This window comes from Salvelinus alpinus, chromosome 17, assembly GCF_045679555.1.
Source record: "Salvelinus alpinus chromosome 17, SLU_Salpinus.1, whole genome shotgun sequence".
Taxonomy (NCBI): Eukaryota; Metazoa; Chordata; class Actinopteri; order Salmoniformes; family Salmonidae; genus Salvelinus; species Salvelinus alpinus.
In genome coordinates this window covers 40812043-40831015 of record NC_092102.1, presented here as the reverse complement: position 1 = coordinate 40831015, position 18973 = coordinate 40812043, and the positions used below count along the sequence as shown (strand labels likewise).

Below are 18973 nucleotides of genomic sequence, written 5' to 3'. Positions count from 1 at the left end.
CTTCTCATTCTGTCTCTCTCTCTATTCTCCTCTCAGTATCTTCCTTCTCATTCTGTATCTCTCTCTATTCTCCTCTCAGTATCTTCCTTCTCATTCTGTCTCTCTCTCTATTCTCCTCTCAGTATCTTCCTTCTCATTCTGTATCTCTCTCTATTCTCCTCTCAGTATCTTCCTTCTCATTCTGTATCTCTCTCTATTCTCCTCTCAGTATCTTCCTTCTCATTCTGTATCTCTCTCTATTCTCCTCTCAGTATCTTCCTTCTCATTCTGTCTCTCTCTCTATTCTCCTCTCAGTTTCTTCCTTCTCATTCTGTATCTCTCTCTATTCTCCTCTCAGTATCTTCCTTCTCATTCTGTATCTCTCTCTATTCTCCTCTCAGTATCTTCCTTCTCATTCTGTATCTCTCTCTATTCTCCTCTCAGTTTCTTCCTTCTCATTCTGTATCTCTCTCTATTCTCCTCTCAGTATCTTCCTTCTCATTCTGTCTCTCTCTCTCTATTCTCCTCTCAGTATCTTCCTTCTCATTCTGTCTCTCTCTCTATTCTCCTCTCAGTATCTTCCTTCTCATTCTGTATCTCTCTCTATTCTCCTCTCAGTATCTTCCTTCTCATTCTGTCTCTCTCTCTATTCTCCTCTCAGTATCTTCCTTCTCATTCTGTATCTCTCTCTATTCTCCTCTCAGTATCTTCCTTCTCATTCTGTATCTCTCTCTATTCTCCTCTCAGTATCTTCCTTCTCATTCTGTCTCTCTCTCTATTATCCTCTCAGTATCTTCCTTCTCATTCTGTATCTCTCTCTATTCTCCTCTCAGTATCTTCCTTCTCATTCTGTCTCTCTCTCTATTCTCCTCTCAGTTTCTTCCTTCTCATTCTGTATCTCTCTATTCTCCTCTCAGTATCTTCCTTCTCATTCTGTCTCTCTCTCTATTCGCCTCTCAGTATCTTTCTCTCATTCTATCTTTTTGTATAGTCTCCTGTCTTAACTACTTTGTCTCTCTCCATCTCATTTTTCCACTCATCCTCTCTCTATCATATAAAGTATCTCTCTATTGTCCTCCTCCCCCTCTTCCCTCTTTTCTCTCTAATCCCTTTCTTGTCTTACCTTTCTTTTCTTGCACTTGATGTCCTTGCAACCATCTTTAAATCACTATCACGCTTTCTGTTTCAGAACATCAGTCTAATCTGGACAAGAATGGTGTGCTGCTGTTGTTTCAAATCCCAGAGATGAGCTCCATACCGCCCCCTTGTGTCCGATGCAGGGGGTTGACACTGTATGTGGTGAAGTACAGATAGATAGAACATGTTGTACTATAAATCAACTCTCCCTCAAACACAGTGGAGCAGATCTAGGGCCTGCTAGATCATCCCAGTGATGAGAAGACTGTCTAAATTGCTGCACATGTTGTGACAGAATAAGATTACCCATAATCCTAGGACACAACGACACTGAATACATCAGCCACGTTCAGACAGCAGTTAGGGAGGAGGTGAATAGTCCTGAGGACAGCACATACTGAGCATTACAGAAGAGGTTGTGTGTGTCTGTGTGTGTGCGTGCGCACCCATCCTTCAGTTCTATATCATTACCCAATGGAGGGCTTTCTGCAACACCGGTGTATTCCTGTTTAGGGAGAGGTGGGTAATGATGTCATGGAATAGAAATATCCTCCATTAGACATATTTTATCCTCGTTTAATATGCCAAGGGGAAGAACACATTATGTTGAAATAGAGTATGAGAGTTCCTCTGAAGGGAGACTTGGAGGAGGTGAAGCTCAGACCTACAACAGCTCAGCCTTTTCCTTCTCTCTCTGTTACACACAAACACACAAACACACACATTCCCCTAACACACACACACACACATTCCCCTAACACACACACACACACACATTCCCCTAACACACAAACACACACATTCCCCTAACACACAGACACACACACATTCCACTAACACACAAACACACACATTCCCCTAACACACAAACACACACATTCCCCTAACACACAGACACACACACATTCCCCTAACACACAGACACACACACATTCCACTAACACACAAACACACACATTCCCCTAACACACAAACACACACATTCCCCTAACACACAGACACACACACATTCCCCTAACACACAAACACACACATTCCCCTAACACACAGACACACACACATTCCACTAACACACAAACACACACATTCCCCTAATACACAAACACACACATGCCATTAACACACACATTTCTCTAACACACAAACACAAACATTCCCCTGACACACAAACACACACATTCCCCTAATGTCACGCCCTGACCTTAGTTATCTATGTTTTCTGTATTATTTTGGTCAGGTCAGGGTGTGACGAGGGTGGGTATGCGTGTTTTTGTATTGTCTAGGACTCTGCCATGGAGGCAGGTAGAAACAGAACAGGAGGAACGGCGAAAATATGAGGGGACACGCACACGCACGGAGTCTCCAGTTCGCATTCTTAGCCCGGTGCGCTCTATTCCAGCTCCTCGCAGTTGCCGGGCTAGAGTGATTCTCCAGCCAGGACGGATGGTGCCGGCTCAGCGCTCCTGGTCTCCAGTATACCTCCTTGGACCAGGATATCCTGCGCCGGCTCTGCGTACTGTGTCTAAGGTGCGTCTGCATAGCCCAGTGCATCCTGTGTTAGCGCCCCGCACTTGCCGGGCTCAAGTGGGCATCCAGCCAGGACGCATTGTGCCAGGTCTACGCTGCAGATCTCCAGTGCGCCTCCACAGTCCAGTACGTCCTGTGCCTCCTCTCTGCACTAGCCCTGAGGTGCGTGTCCTCAGCCCGGTACCACCAGTTCCGGCACCACACACCAGGCCTCCAGTGCGCCTCCAGAGTCCAGTACGTCCTGTTCCTCCTTCCCGCACTCGCCCTGAGGTGCGTGTCTTCAGCCCTGTACCACCAGTTCCGGCACCTAGCATCAGGCTTCCAGTGCGCTTCTACAGTCCAGAGCTTCCGGCGATAGTACCCAGTCCAGAGCTTCCGGCAACAGTACCCAGTCCAGAGCTTCCGGCAACAGTACCCAGTCCAGAGCTTCCGGCAACAGTACCCAGTCCAGAGCTTCCGGCGATAGTACCCAGTCCAGAGCTTCCGGCAACAGTACCCAGTCCAGAGCTTCCGGCAACAGTACCCAGTCCAGAGCTTCCGGCGACAGTACCCAGTCCAGAGCTTCCGGCGACAGTACCCAGTCCAGAGCTTCCGGCGACAGTACCCAGTCCAGAGCTTCCAACGACGGGCCACAGTCTGGAACCTCCAACGACGGGCCACAGTCTGGAACCTCCAACGACGGGCCACAGTCCGGAGCCTCCAGCGACGGGCAACAGTCCGGAGCCTCCAGCGACGGGCAACAGTCCGGGGCCTCCAGCGACGGGCAACAGTCCGGGGTCTCCGGCGATAAGCCACGGTTCAGCTCTACAAAGGCGGAGGGACCAGCGTAAAGATCGGGGGCGGCGTCCAAAACCAGAGCCGCCACCGAGGGTAGATGCCCACCCGGACCCTCCCTTATAAGTTCAGGTTTGCGGTTGGGAGTCCGCACCTTTGGGGGGGGGGGGGGGGGTACTGTCACGCCCTGACCTTAGTTATCTATGTTTTCTGTATTATTTTGGTCAGGTCAGGGTGTGACGAGGGTGGGTATGTGTGTTTTTGTATTGTCTAGGGGTTTTGTATGTCTAGGGGTGTTTGTAAGTCTGGGCATATTGTAGGTCTATGGTGGCCTGAATTGGTTCCCAATCAGAGGCAGCTGTTTATCGTTGTCTCTGATTGGGGATCCTATTTAGGTTGCCATTTCTCTTTTGGTTTCGTGGGTTCTTGTCTATGTGTAAATGCCTGTCAGCACTCGTTCTATTTAGCTTCACGTTCGTTTTGTTACTTTGTTAGTTTGTTTAGTGTTCTTTCTTCATTAAAAGAAGAATGTATTCATATCACGCTGCGCCTTGGTCTCCTCATTACAACGAACGTGACACCTAACACAAACACACACATTCACTAACACACAAACGCACACACATTCCCCTAACAGACACACACACACACACACACACACACACACACACACACACACACACACACACACACACACACACACACACACATACACACACACACATTCACCTAACACATAAACACACACACATTCCCCTAACAGACACACACACACACACACACACACACACACACACACACACACACACACACACACACACACACACACACACACACATTCACCTAACACACAAACACACACCTTCAAAATATGGAGAGTGGTACTCAGTGATGTGTTGGATTTGCCACAAACATAACACTTTGTATTCAGGACAAAAAGTTAATTGCTTTGTCAAAAGTTTTTGAAGTATTACTTTACTGCATGTTTTTGATTATTTTTATAATGTATAGGGTTCCTTCATTTCACTCTGTAATTTAGGTTAGTATTGTGGAGTAACTACAGTGTTGTTGATCCATCCTCCATCCTCTCCTATCACAGCCATTAAACTCTGTAACTGCCATAATAAAAGGTTTGAATACGTATTAATGCAAGACTTTTCAGCTTTTAATTCATTTGTAAAACTTTGGAAAAATGGAATTCCACTGACATTATGGGGTATTGTGTGTAGGCCAGTGACAAAACATCTCAATTGAATACATTTTAAATTCAGGTTGTAACACAACAACATGTGGAACAATTCAGGGTGAATACTTTCTGAAGGAACTGTAGGTAGCAGTATACTGTAGGTAGGTATAAACTGACTAGACAACATGATAGATAATAGACAGTAACAGCAGTATACTGTAGGTAGGTATAAACTGACTAGACAACATGATAGATAATAGACAGTAACAGCAGTATACTGTAGGTAGGTATAAACTGACTAGACAACATGATAGATAATAGACAGTAACAGCAGTATACTGTAGGTAGGTATAAACTGACTAGACAACATGATAGATAATAGACAGTAACAGCAGTATACTGTAGGTAGGTATAAACTGACTAGACAACATGATAGATAATAGACAGTAACAGCAGTATACTGTAGGTAGGTATAAACTGACTAGACAACATGATAGATAATAGACAGTAACAGCAGTATACTGTAGGTAGGTATAAACTGACTAGACAACATGATAGATAATAGACAGTAACAGCAGTATACTGTAGGTAGGTATAAACTGACTAGACAACAGGATAGATAATAGACAGTAAGAGCAGTATACTGTAGGTAGGTATAAACTGACTAGACAACAGGATAGATAATAGACAGTAACAGCAGTATACTGTAGGTAGGTATAAAGTGACTAGACAACAGGATAGATAATAGATAGTAACAGCAGTATACTGTAGGTAGGTATAAACTGACTAGACAACAGGATAGATAATAGACAGTAACAGCAGTATACTGTAGGTAGGTATAAACTGACTAGACAACAGGATAGATAATAGACAGTAACAGCAGTATACTGTAGGTAGGTATAAACTGACTAGACAACAGGATAGATAATAGACAGTAACAGCAGTATACTGTAGGTAGGTATAAACTGACTAGACAACAGGATAGATAATAGACAGTAACAGCAGTATACTGTAGGTAGGTATAAAGTGACTAGACAACAGGATAGATAATAGACAGTAACAGCAGTATACTGTAGGTAGGTATAAACTGACTAGACAACAGGATAGATAATAGACAGTAACAGCAGTATACTGTAGGTAGGTATAAACTGACTAGACAACAGGATAGATAATAGACAGTAACAGCAGTATACTGTAGGTAGGTATAAACTGACTAGACAAAAGGATAGATAATAGACAGTAACAGCAGTATACTGTAGGTAGGTATAAAGTGACTAGACAACAGGATAGATAATAGACAGTAACAGCAGTATACTGTAGGTAGGTATAAAGTGACTAGACAACAGGATAGATAATAGACAGTAACAGCAGTATACTGTAGGTAGGTATAAAGTGACTAGACAACAGGATAGATAATAGACAGTAACAGCAGTATACTGTAGGTAGGTATAAACTGACTAGACAACAGGATAGATAATAGACAGTAACAGCAGTATACTGTAGGTAGGTATAAACTGACTAGACAAAAGGATAGATAATAGACAGTAACAGCAGTATACTGTAGGTAGGTATAAAGTGACTAGACAACAGGATAGATAATAGACAGTAACAGCAGTATACTGTAGGTAGGTATAAACTGACTAGACAACAGGATAGATAATAGACAGTAACAGCAGTATACTGTAGGTAGGTATGAACTGACTAGACAACAGGATAGATAATAGACAGTAACAGCAGTATACTGTAGGTAGGTATAAAGTGACTAGACAACAGGATAGATAATAGACAGTAACAGCAGTATACTGTAGGTAGGTATAAACTGACTAGACAACAGGATAGATAATAGACAGTAACAGCAGTATACTGTAGGTAGGTATGAACTGACTAGACAACAGGATAGATAATAGACAGTAACAGCAGTATACTGTAGGTAGGTATAAACTGACTAGACAACAGGATAGATAATAGACAGTAACAGCAGTATACTGTAGGTAGGTATAAAGTGACTAGACAACAGGATAGATAATAGATAGTAACAGCAGTATACTGTAGGTAGGTATAAACTGACTAGACAACAGGATAGATAATAGACAGTAACAGCAGTATACTGTAGGTAGGTATAAACTGACTAGACAACAGGATAGATAATAGACAGTAACAGCAGTATACTGTAGGTAGGTATAAACTGACTAGACAACAGGATAGATAATAGACAGTAACAGCAGTATACTGTAGGTAGGTATAAACTGACTAGACAACATGATAGATAATAGACAGTAACAGCAGTATACTGTAGGTAGGTATAAACTGACTAGACAACATGATAGATAATAGACAGTAACAGCAGTATACTGTAGGTAGGTATAAACTGACTAGACAACAGGATAGATAATAGATAGTAACAGCAGTATACTGTAGGTAGGTATAAACTGACTAGACAACAGGATAGATAATAGACAGTAACAGCAGTATACTGTAGGTAGGTATAAACTGACTAGACAACAGGATAGATAATAGACAGTAACAGCAGTATACTGTAGGTAGGTATAAACTGACTAGACAACAGGATAGATAATAGACAGTAACAGCAGTATACTGTAGGTAGGTATGAACTGACTAGACAACAGGATAGATAATAGACAGTAACAGCAGTATACTGTAGGTAGGTATAAACTGACTAGACAACAGGATAGATAATAGACAGTAACAGCAGTATACTGTAGGTAGGTATAAACTGACTAGACAACAGGATAGATAATAGACAGTAACAGCAGTATACTGTAGGTAGGGATAAAGTGACTAGACAACAGGATAGATAATAGACAGTAACAGCAGTATACTGTAGGTAGGTATAAAGTGACTAGACAACAGGATAGATAATACACAGTAACAGCATTATATTGTAGGTAGGGATAAAGTGACTAGACAACAGGATAGATAATAGACAGTAACAGCAGTATACTGTAGGTAGGTATAAAGTGACTAGACAACAGGATAGATAATAAACAGTAACAGCAGTATACTGTAGGTAGGGATAAAGGATATTGAACAGACAGTAGCAGCAGCTTGATGAGTCAAACGAGTGTAAAACGGTCAATGCAGATAGTCTGGGTATCTATTTGGTTAACTATTTAACTCATTATTTAGTAGTCTGATTGCTTGGGGGTAGAAGTTGTTCAGGGTCCTGTTGGTTACAGACTTGTAGTCAATGAACAGCATTCTCACATAGGTGTTCCTTTTGTCCAGGTGAGAAAGGGCACTGTGGAGTGTGATTGAGATTGCATCATCTGTGGATCTGTTGGGGCGGTATGTGAATTGGAGTGAGTCCAGGGTGTCCGGGAGGATGCTGTTGATGTGAGCCATGACCAGCCTTTCAAAGCACTTCATGGCTACCAACGTGAGTGCCACGGGGCGATAATTATTTAGGCAGGTTACCTTTGCTTCCTTGGGCACAGGGACTATGGTGGTCTGCTTGAAACATGTTGGTATTAGACTCGGTCAGGGAGAGGTTGAAAATGTCAGTGAAGACACTTGACAGTTGGTCCGCGCATGCTTTGAGTACACGTCCTGGTAATCCGTCTGGCCCCGCGGCTTTGTGAATGTTGACCTGTTTAAAGGTTTTGTTCACATCAGCTACCGAGAGCATTATCACACAGTCATCCAGAACAGCTGGTGCTCTCGTGCATGCTTCAGTGTTGCTTGCCTCGAAGCGAGTATAAAAGGCATTTAGCTCGTCTGATAGGCTCGTGTCACTGGGCAGCTCGCGTCTGGGTTTCCCTTTGTTGTCCATAATAGTTTTCAAGCCCTGCTACATTCGACGAGCGTCAGAGCCGGTTTATTAGGATTCAATCTTAATCCTGTATTAATGCTTTGCAAGTTTGATAGTAAACAGTTTTCGGCTGTGGTAAAATAATTGCAAAATGGTTTTCTAATGACCAATTAGCCTTTTAAAAATGATACACTTGGATTAGCTAACACAACGTGCCATTGGAACACAGGAGTGATGGTTGCTGATGATGGGCCTCTGTACGCCTATGTAGATATTCCATAAAAAATCTGAATTTTCCAGCTAAAATAGTAATTTACAACATGAACAATATCTACACTGTATTTCTGATCAATTTGATGTTATTTTAATAGACAAAAATGTGCTTTTCTTTAAAAAACAAGGACATTTCTAAGTAACCCCAAACTTTTGAACGGTAGTGTATATAAATGTGATATTCCCGTTTTTTTTTAAATCTAAAAACCTGTTTTTTTACTTTGTCATTATGGGGTATTGCGTGTAGATTGATGAGGGGGAAAAAACATTGAATACATTTTAGAATAAGGCTGTAATGTAACAATATGTGGAAAAAGGCAATGGGTCTGAATACTTTCTGAATGCGCTGTACATGGGTCCCGTAAATTTCTCAAATTTTCAGTAAATTATAATCTTCTGGGTCACGTTGTCTGGCGCCACACTTCCCAATGTAAACTTTCCCTGACACACACACACACACACACACACACACACACACACACACACACACACACACACACACACACACACACACACACACACACACACACACACACACACAAACTCACTCACTCACTCACACTCACACTCACACTCACACTCACACTCACACTCACACTCATACTCACACAGACACACACACACACCACAGTCCTCCGCAATAGCCAGCTGTGTGCAGAAGGAAGGCTAGAGGTTGCCCTTCAACCTTGCCTGAGGCTAGAGGGGAGGACAGCCATTTGCTGTCCAGGCAAGATGACACACTTTCCAGATCAACAGAGTCTAAGTGAGAGTGTGAGGGAGAAGGCACCATCGAGGAGAGTGTGTGTGAGAGAGAGTGTTGTGTGAGAGATGCAGAGTGTGTGTGAGAGAGAGTGTTGTGTGAGAGATGCAGAGTGTGTGTGAGAGAGAGTGTTGTGTGAGAGATGCAGAGTGTGTGCGTGTGCAGAGCTCAGTGTGTTTGTGTCTGTGTGTATGTGTGTGTTTAGAAGGAGTTAAATTCACTCACCGGCAGCAATGGGTGATTTTCTTTCGTCCAGTAGCTGAATGGCAGTGCTGGCCAACACTACACTATTATTGTCCTTCCCTAGGACACATACAGAACACACACCATCAGTCTCCTTGTCATCACTACAATACACATTCCTGCAGGGTATCTACATTATATACTATAGTAATCATTTGACCACGGCAACCGCAGAAAGTAAATAGAAGATCACCAGTATTATTAAAGTGTGGTTTAATGGACTCCCTGAGGCAACAGCAGGCCACTCAAAACATGTTCTTTCAATAATACTATTGGAAGGGCACTGGTTTCTCTGAGTGTGTGTTTGTGGGTGTGTGTGCGTGTGTGTGTGGCAGCTCGTTATAACATATTCAATTTCAACCCATAGCAATCAGCCCTGTCCACAAGAACATAGCCCAGAATTAATAAGAGAGACAGAGAGAGAGATAAGAGAGAGGGAGAGACAGAGAGAGAAGAGAGAGGGAGAGACAGAGAGAGAAGAGAGAAGGAGAGACAGAGAGAGAAGAGAGAGGGAGAGACAGAGAGAGAAGAGAGAGGGAGAGACAGAGGGAGGGAGGGAGAGAAAGAGGGAGGGAGGGAGAGAAAGAGGGAGAGAAAGGGGAAGGAGAAGGAAAACATGGAGATAGGGAGAGAAATAACTAGAAAAAGCAATGGTAAGGGAAAAATGGATTTGGTTGAATGCAATCATCCTCCGCAAAATATGTGTGTAATGGAAACGATTTATGTTAGGCAATAACTATTTACATATCAACTTATTTTCATGTTCCCTTTCAGGCATTTGGCTGCAATATGGTACCAACCACTAAAAACAGCCCTCTAAACATCTCACTACTGGGGGAGTTAAACAGGAAGGCTTGGGTTTCTCTCTCGCTGTGTGTATTTGAACCACTCATGTAACTTCTCCAGTGGACACAGGGTGGAGCAGTTGTACCAAATTTGACTGTGTGTTCAGGCTATCAAAGGGGGACTGTTCAGTGATGTTTTCACATAGAGGACAGGTGTACCTACCTGTGTTGAAGGGGAGAGAGTAGACAAAGGTTCCAGGAACCTGTTCTGCCGCTCTCTTGTACCACAGGGGAAAGTGATCGGCGTTGAACACCCCTTCTTTATCTTCAGCTGTCAGGAAATCTCTTGAAACAGACAGAAAAAAATAGGTGATGAAACAGGAAACAGGAAACTGGACAGACAACGTGAGAGGACCAACTATTAACAGTCATTACAGGAACACTAACTTCAGGGAATTGTGGGGTGGCGTGTTGCGGACCATTCATCTGTCAGCATCAGCCTGTGTGTGATGAACTTACTGATTGGTCAGCCTGTGTGTGATGAACTTACTGATTGGTCAGCCTGTGTGTGATGAACTTACTGATTGGTCAGCCTGTGTGTGATGAACTTACTGATTGGTCAGCTGGTCCGGAACCACAAACAAGTTGATTCTGGAGAGGCCAGTGCGTGTGCCCAGGTAGGCTATTTCCACGCCCTTATCAGAGTTCCTGGAAAAGATAAATGCAATAATACTCATGTAATACTACAGTAATACTACAGTAATGAGTCACACAGTAGATACAGAATGAGAGTACCGAACAGCTAAGAGCATCAGTAGTGTAAAACCATGGTACATACTAGAGGGAGATATGGAGAAAGAGGTTGTGTGTGTGTTGTGTTTATGTGTGTGTGTGTGTGTGTGTGTGTGTGTGTGTGTGTGTGTGTGTGTGTGTGTGTGTGTGTGTGTGTGTGTGTGTGTGTGTGTGTGTGTGTGTGTGTGTGTGTGTGTGTGTGTGTGTGTGTGTGTGTGTGTACATACTCTGACTTGTTTAGTACCAGGCTGGTCCAGTAGGCCTCTAGAGGAGCCGTTACTACAGCATCAAACAGAACCTCCTGGATCAATTCCTTATCACCTAGAATAGAACACAATATAATAGAATGTAACAGAACAGAATATAATAGAACAGAATATAATATAATAGAACAAAATAGAGCAGAATAGAATAGAACACAATAGAACAGAATAGAAAATAACTGAATAGAACAAAATAGAACAGAATAGAACACAATAGAACAGAATAGAATAGAACACAATAGAACAGAATAGAATAGAACACAATAGAACAGAATAGAAAATAACTGAATAGAACAGAATAGAACAGAACAAAATAGGATATAATCAAACAGCATAGAACAGAATAGAATAGAATAGAATAGGATATAATCGAACAGAATAGAATAGAATAGAAAAGAAGTGAGACAATATTGAGGCGTCAGACAGACCAGTTAAAGGACCAGTAAGGCATATGGAGTCCGGTAGATGAGTGTAGGATGGCGAGAGAGAGAGAGAGAGAGAGAGAGAGAGAGAGAGAGAGAGAGAGAGAGAGAGAGAGAGAGAGAGAGAGAGAGAGAGAGAGAGAGAGAGAGAGAGAGAGAGAGAGAGAGAGAGAGAGAGAGAGAGAGAGAGAGAGAGAGAGAATGGAGGGAGGGAGGGACTTACATTTAAGGTGTGGTTCTCGTCCACTGAGGTAGAGTTTGATGGCTTCTATCTGAGACAGGTACCGATGCTCTGGGTGCGCATCTGTGTCACAGTATGTCCTGTAGTGGAAACACACACACCGTACTGTTACAACACACACACACACCCTGTTACAACACACACTGTTACAACACACACAGACACACACGCTGTTACAACACACACAGACACACGCTGTAACTAAACACACTCACACACTGTTACTAAATACACACACTCACACACTGTTACTAAATACACACAAACACACACTGTTACTAAATACACACAAACACACACTGTTACTAAATACACACACTCACACACTGTTACTAAATACACACAAACACACACTGTTACTAAATACAGACACACATACTGTTACTAAATACACACACATACACACTGTTATTAAACACACATACACACTGTTACTAAACACACACACACACACACACACACACACACACACACACACACACACACACACACACACACACACACACACACACACACACACACACACACACACACACACACACACACACACACACACACACACACACACACACACACACACACGACATTGTGTTCCTACCATTCATCTGCTAGCTGTACATCAGGGTGCTCCAGATCATGAAGACCTAGAAGAGACCACTAGACGTTAGTCTACAGAGAGAAAAGCCCACAACCCCCACAATGATAGGGACAGTGGTAGGAATGGGCTGTTGTTGACTGGTACACAGAGCTGCCACTGCTAATACCATACTGCTTAGGTGTCATCATCTCTTACAAAATACTGGCTCTGAAATAAGAAAAGCAGTATGGGCCGATTTGTGCCCGTACCAATACCTTTTTCATTCCACTTTAAGCATCAGATGGACAAAAACTCTGGTTTTCAGGTCTACTTTCATTTATAATTCATGTCCTGTGTGTGACTGGTGAAAAATGACTCTCCTGAGTGGCTCTGACAGGACTGACAGGAGTAGCAAGAGCCAAGTCATGCTCCCAGGGCTCCACGTGTTTATAAAAACATGTTTAGAATCAGCATGAATATTAACACACATGATCCTGGTCATGGAGCAGAGGGAATACACATGATGGATGAAAAACTTGGGAGGGAGAGAACAAGAGAGAGAGAGATAGATAGAGAGAGTGGGGAGATACAGAGAGAGAGAGAGAGAGACAGACAGAGAGAGGGGGGAGATAGAGAGAGACAGACAGAGAGAGAGAAAGAAAGAAGGAGAGAGAGAGAGAAAGAGGGAGAGAGAGAGAGACAGAGAGAGAGAGACAGAGAGAGAGAGAGAGACAGAGAGAGAGAGAGAGACAGAGAGAGAGAGAGACAGAGAGAGAGACCTGGGCCCTGGCAAACCCCAAAAAGACGAAAATAATGATTTTCCAAAGAAGATCCAGATCTCAGGGAAGGAGACCAAAGTTCTCAATTGGTACAAAATATATAGAGTACTGTACACACTACAATTACTTAGATTTAAAAATAAGTTCAACTGGACACCTTAATGAGGCAGTGAATGAACTGAGAGAGAAAGCACGCAGGGCATTCTACGCCATTAAAAAGCAAATTGAAATTGAAATACCTATTAAAATTTGGCTAAAACTAATTGAATATGTCATTGAACCAATTGCACTTTATGGCAGCGAGGTGTGGGGTCCACTTGAAAAACAAGATTTCATAAAATGGGACAAACACCCCATTGAAACCCTGCATGCAGAGTAAGATTCTCCTACATGTCCAGAGGAAAACTACAAACAATGCATGCAGGGCAGAATTAGGCCAATATCCACTAATAATAAAAACTCTAAAAAGAGCAATTAAGTTTTGGAAACATCTAAAATACAGTGACCCCCTCTCATATCATTACCAAGCCCTGCAATGCCAAGAGCTGAACAAAGAAAAGAGTCCCCTCATCCAGCTGGTCCTGGGGCTGAGTTCACAAACCTGTTCTACTAACACACTGAAGCCTCAGGACCAGAACATCCAATCAATCAGAATAAACCAAATTACAACACAGTCAAAACAAAACTACATTGCTTATTGGGAAACACAAGCACAAACACAAAGCAAAATGCAGTGCTATCTGGCCCTAAATCGACAGTACACCGTGGCTAACTATTGTGTATCTGTACTCTACTGTATGCTTATTGTTATTGTTGAATGTATGGTTATTTTGACCCTTGGTTATTGTTGTTACTGTTGTCCCGTTGACAATTTTGATTCTCTTTCTTTTAAAATGTGTTTTTATATTGTAAATATCCAAAATAAGCTTTGGCAATATGTACATTGTTATGTCATGCCAATAAAGCGAATTGAATTGAATTGAATTGAGAGAGAGAGAGAGAGAGAGAGAGAGAGAGAGAGAGAGAAAGAGAGAGTGAGAGAGGAGAGAGGGAGAAAGAGAGAGAGAGAGAGAGAAAGAGAGAGAGAGAGAGAGAGAGAGAGAGAGAGAGAGAGAGAGAGAGAGAGAGAGAGAGAGAGAGAGAGAGAGAGAGAGAGAGAGAGAGAGAGAGAGAGAGAGAGAGAGAGAGCGAGAGAGAGAGAGAGAGAGAGAGAGAGAGAGAGAGAGAGAGAGAGAGAGAGACTCTGCATGCAGAATTCTGCAAAAATATCCTCCGTGTACAACGTAGAACACCAAATAATGCATGCAGAGCAGAATTAGGCCGATACCCACTAATTATCAAAATCCAGAAAAGAGCCGTTAAATTCTACAACCACCTAAAAGGAAGCGATTCCCAAACCTTCCATAACAAAGCCATCACCTACAGAGAGATGAACCTGGAGAAGAGTCCCCTAAGCAAGCTGGTCCTAGGGCTCTGTTCACAAACACAAACACACCCCACAGAGCCCCAGGACAACAGCACAATTAGACCCAACCAAATCATGAGAAAACAAAAAGATAATTACTTGACACATTGGAAAGAATTAACAAAAAAACAGAGCAAACTAGAATGCTATTTGGCCCTAAACAGAGAGTACACAGTGGCAGAATACCTGACCACTGTGACTGACCCAAACTTAAGGAAAGCTTTGACTATGTACAGACTCAGTGAGCATAGCCTTGCTATTGAGAAAGGCCGCCGTAGGCAGACATGGCTCTCAAGAGAAGACAGGCTATGTGCACACTGCCCACAAAATGAGGTGGAAACTGAGCTGCACTTCCTAACCTCCTGCCCAATGTATGACCATATTAGAGAGACATATTTCCCTCAGATTACACAGATCCACAAGGAATTCGAAAACAAATCCAATTTTGATAAACTCCCATATCTACTGGGTGAAATTCCACAGTGTGCCATCACAGCAGCAAGATTTGTGACCTGTTGCCACAAGAAAAGGGCAACCAGTGAAGAACAAACACCACTGTAAATACAACCCATATTTATGTTTATTTATTTTAACTTGTGTGCTTTAACCATTTGTACATTGTTACAACACTGCATATATATAATATGACATTTGTAATGTCTTTATTGTTTTGAAACTTCTGTATGTGTAATGTTTACTGTTCATTTTTATTGTTTATTTGACTTTTGTATATTACCTACCTCACTTGCTTTGGCAATGTTAACACATGTTTCCCATGCCAATAAAGCCCCTTGAATTGAATTGAATTGAGAGAGAGAGAGAGAGCGAGAGAGAGAGAGAGAGAAAAGAGAGAGAGAAGAGAGAGAGAGAAAGAAAGAGAAAGAGAGAGAGAGAGAGAGAGAGAGAGAGGGGAAGGGATGAGTAACAGAGGGAAATAGGGAACAGGAAAGAGAGAGAGAGAGAGAGAGAGAGAGAGAGAGAGAGAGAGAGAGAGAGAGAGAGAGAGAGAGAGAGAGAGAGAGAGAGAGAGAGAGAGGGAGGGGAAGGGAAGGGATGAGTAACAGAGGGAAATAGGGAACAGGAAAGAGAGAAGTATGTCTACCTTCTTCTACGGTGACGTTTCCTCTAAAGAAGTATTTCCCATGGCCTCTGGACAGGGCTACCCCTAGACTGAAAACACACACCTCAATAAGAAACCTGTAGACACACACACACAGTATGTTTGCTAGAAGATAACAGAACAGCATAGAGTACTGTAGCTACATGGCCTCACCTGAAGGGGGTTCCTTTGATGTCAGTGTAATAGTAATCATTGTGCAGTACCAGCACACGCTTCTGAAACACACACACACACATCATTATAAACATTCTATTTGTAATGTCTAAATCTTTATGCAAAAACGTTCATACACACAACTTCACTCCATTCCGCTGGCAAACAGCCTAGCTTTATTCCCTCTTATCTGTCTCCCTCTAGTGGCCGGCAGGGGGATTGCTCTAGACAAACAACTATGTATCTGACAGATGTCCACTAGCTACATGTACTGTTATTCCAATAGATAACAGACATTAATATGTACGTTGTCCTGAATGGCTCAGTTGGAAGAGCTTGCAGCGGCAGGGTTGTGGGTTAGATTCCCGGGACCACCGATAAGTAAAATGACAATAAGTCCCTATGGATAAAAATGACATGCTAAATGGAATGTATTATTATGTTGACCAGAAGAGCCAGAGAGACCAGTGAAGAAGAGGAGCGCCATCTGTCCCCTGAGTGTGTGGTTTAGCATTTAACCGGTTTAACTCTAAACACACACACACACACACACACACACACACACACACACACACACACACACACACACACACACACACACACACACACACACACACACACACACACACACACACACACACACACACACACACACACAGACAGAGGAGCGGTAAAAAGGGAACCACTGGGCTGCTGTCTCTCTCAGATTCAGCAACATGTGTTCAGTAGAGATAAGAAGAGTCTCACAGTCACACACACACACACACACACACACACACACACACACACACACACACACACACACACACACACACACACACACACACACACACACACACACACACACTCCAACTGAGTCCCCCTGGGATTTCAGCAGAGTGTGTGTGTGTGTGTATGAGTGGGGGGCATAGGGGTGAGTGAATCTCCTAGCACAGTACAGCATCCCTACTGATTCTTTGCTCTGCCATCCCCAGACTCCTTCTCAACTGGTACATGTGAGTTTATGAGGGTGTGTGTATCTGTGAGGGTGTGTGTGTCTGTGAGGGTGTGTGTGATGGCCCTCTCTCCAAAAGAATGTGCAACATATCAGAAGCAGTGTGTATGAACTGCACAATCTGGACCACAACAGTTAAGACCGGCTTTTTAAATCCAGTCCCTGGTTAGGGTTGTTGTAGGGTTGTTGTAGGGTTGTTGTAGGGTTGTTGCCACTGTAATGTAGAGCTACGATGCTCACACACACACACACACGCACGCACGCACGCACACGCGCACGTACGCACGCACGCACGCACGCACACACACACATACACACTTACCCCTTTGTCCACAGTCTTCTTTACCTCCATGGAGAAGGTGCCAGTCTTCCTGTTTACCATGGCATTACGCAGCTAGTGACAAAGAACAGAGAGTCCATCACAGTCACAGTTTTCACCCTCACAGAACAAAGAACAGACAGTCCATCACAGTCACAGAGTTCACCCTGACAGAATGTATAGCTGAGCACATACAGGTAACTGCCAAAATAAAGGAAACACTTGAGTAAATGAGGGATACAACGTATACTGAAGGCAGGTGTTTCCCCAGAGGTGTGGTTCCTCAGTTAATTCATCAATTTACATCCCATCATGCTTAGCATCATGTATCAAAATTCTGTGCAGACCATTATTTAGGCCATTATTTTGGCTACCATGTCTATGAGTGATCATTGAATGGTTTGATGAGCATGACAACAATGTAAGACATGTGCCATGGCCGTCTCAGTTATCAGATCTCATCCCAATTGAACACTGGAAGATTCTGGGGTGGTGAGACAGCGTTTTTCACCATAATACATTTTTTTTTTAATGATGGAATTTCCACCATTAGAACCATAGGATCCCAGCTTACCATTAGAACCATAGGATCCTAGTTCACCAGAAGCATAGGATCCTAGTTCACCATTAGAACCATAGGATCCCAGCTCACCATTAGAACCATAGGATCCTAGTTCACCAGAAGCATAGGATCCTAGTTCACCATCAGAACCATAGGATCCTAGTTCACCATTAGAACCATAGGATCCTAGTTCACCATTAGAACCATAGGATCCTAGTTCACCATTAGAACCATAGGATCCTAGTTCACCATTAGAACCATAGGATCCTAGTTCACCATTAGAACCATAGGATCCTAGTTCACCATCAGAACCATATGATCCTAGTTCACCATCAGAACCATAGGATCCTAGTTCACCATTAGAACCATAGGATCTTAGCTCACCATTAGAACCATAGGATCCCAGCTTACCATTAGAACCATAGGATCCTAGTTCACCAGAACCATAGGATCCTAGTTCACCATTAGAACCATAGGATCCTAGTTCACCATTAGAACCATAGGATCCTAGTTCACCAGAAGCATAGGATCCTAGTTCACCATCAGAACCATAGGATCCTAGTTCACCATTAGAACCATAGGATCCTAGTTCACCATTAGAACCATAGGATCCCAGCTTACCATTAGACATAGGATCCTAGTTCACCAGAACCATAGGATCCTAGTTCACCATTAGAACCATAGGATCCTAGTTCACCAGAAGCATAGGATCCTAGTTCACCATTAGAACCATAGGATCCTAGTTCACCATTAGAACCATAGGATCCCAGCTCACCATTAGAACCATAGGATCCCAGCTCACCATTAGAACCATATGATCCTAGTTCACCATTAGAACCATAGGATCTTAGCT

The 18973-nt window shown here is 42.9% G+C and overlaps 1 protein-coding gene across 2 annotated transcripts in view; it reads right to left on the bottom strand.

Annotated features, from left to right (window-relative positions):
• The window catches only part of cacna2d3a (calcium channel, voltage-dependent, alpha 2/delta subunit 3a), a 404301-nt gene that overhangs the window by 121729 nt on the left and 263599 nt on the right, over positions 1-18973 (bottom strand). For both annotated transcript variants that reach the window (XM_071348965.1, XM_071348967.1), the window contains 9 exons: positions 17562-17633; positions 16246-16307; positions 16075-16142; positions 12750-12795; positions 12134-12231; positions 11453-11546; positions 11046-11141; positions 10657-10778; positions 9631-9708 (listed from right to left, as the gene is read on the bottom strand). In XM_071348965.1, coding sequence (XP_071205066.1) covers positions 9631-9708; positions 10657-10778; positions 11046-11141; positions 11453-11546; positions 12134-12231; positions 12750-12795; positions 16075-16142; positions 16246-16307; positions 17562-17633 — 736 coding nt within the window. The remainder of the gene's footprint in view (positions 1-9630; positions 9709-10656; positions 10779-11045; positions 11142-11452; positions 11547-12133; positions 12232-12749; positions 12796-16074; positions 16143-16245; positions 16308-17561; positions 17634-18973) is intronic.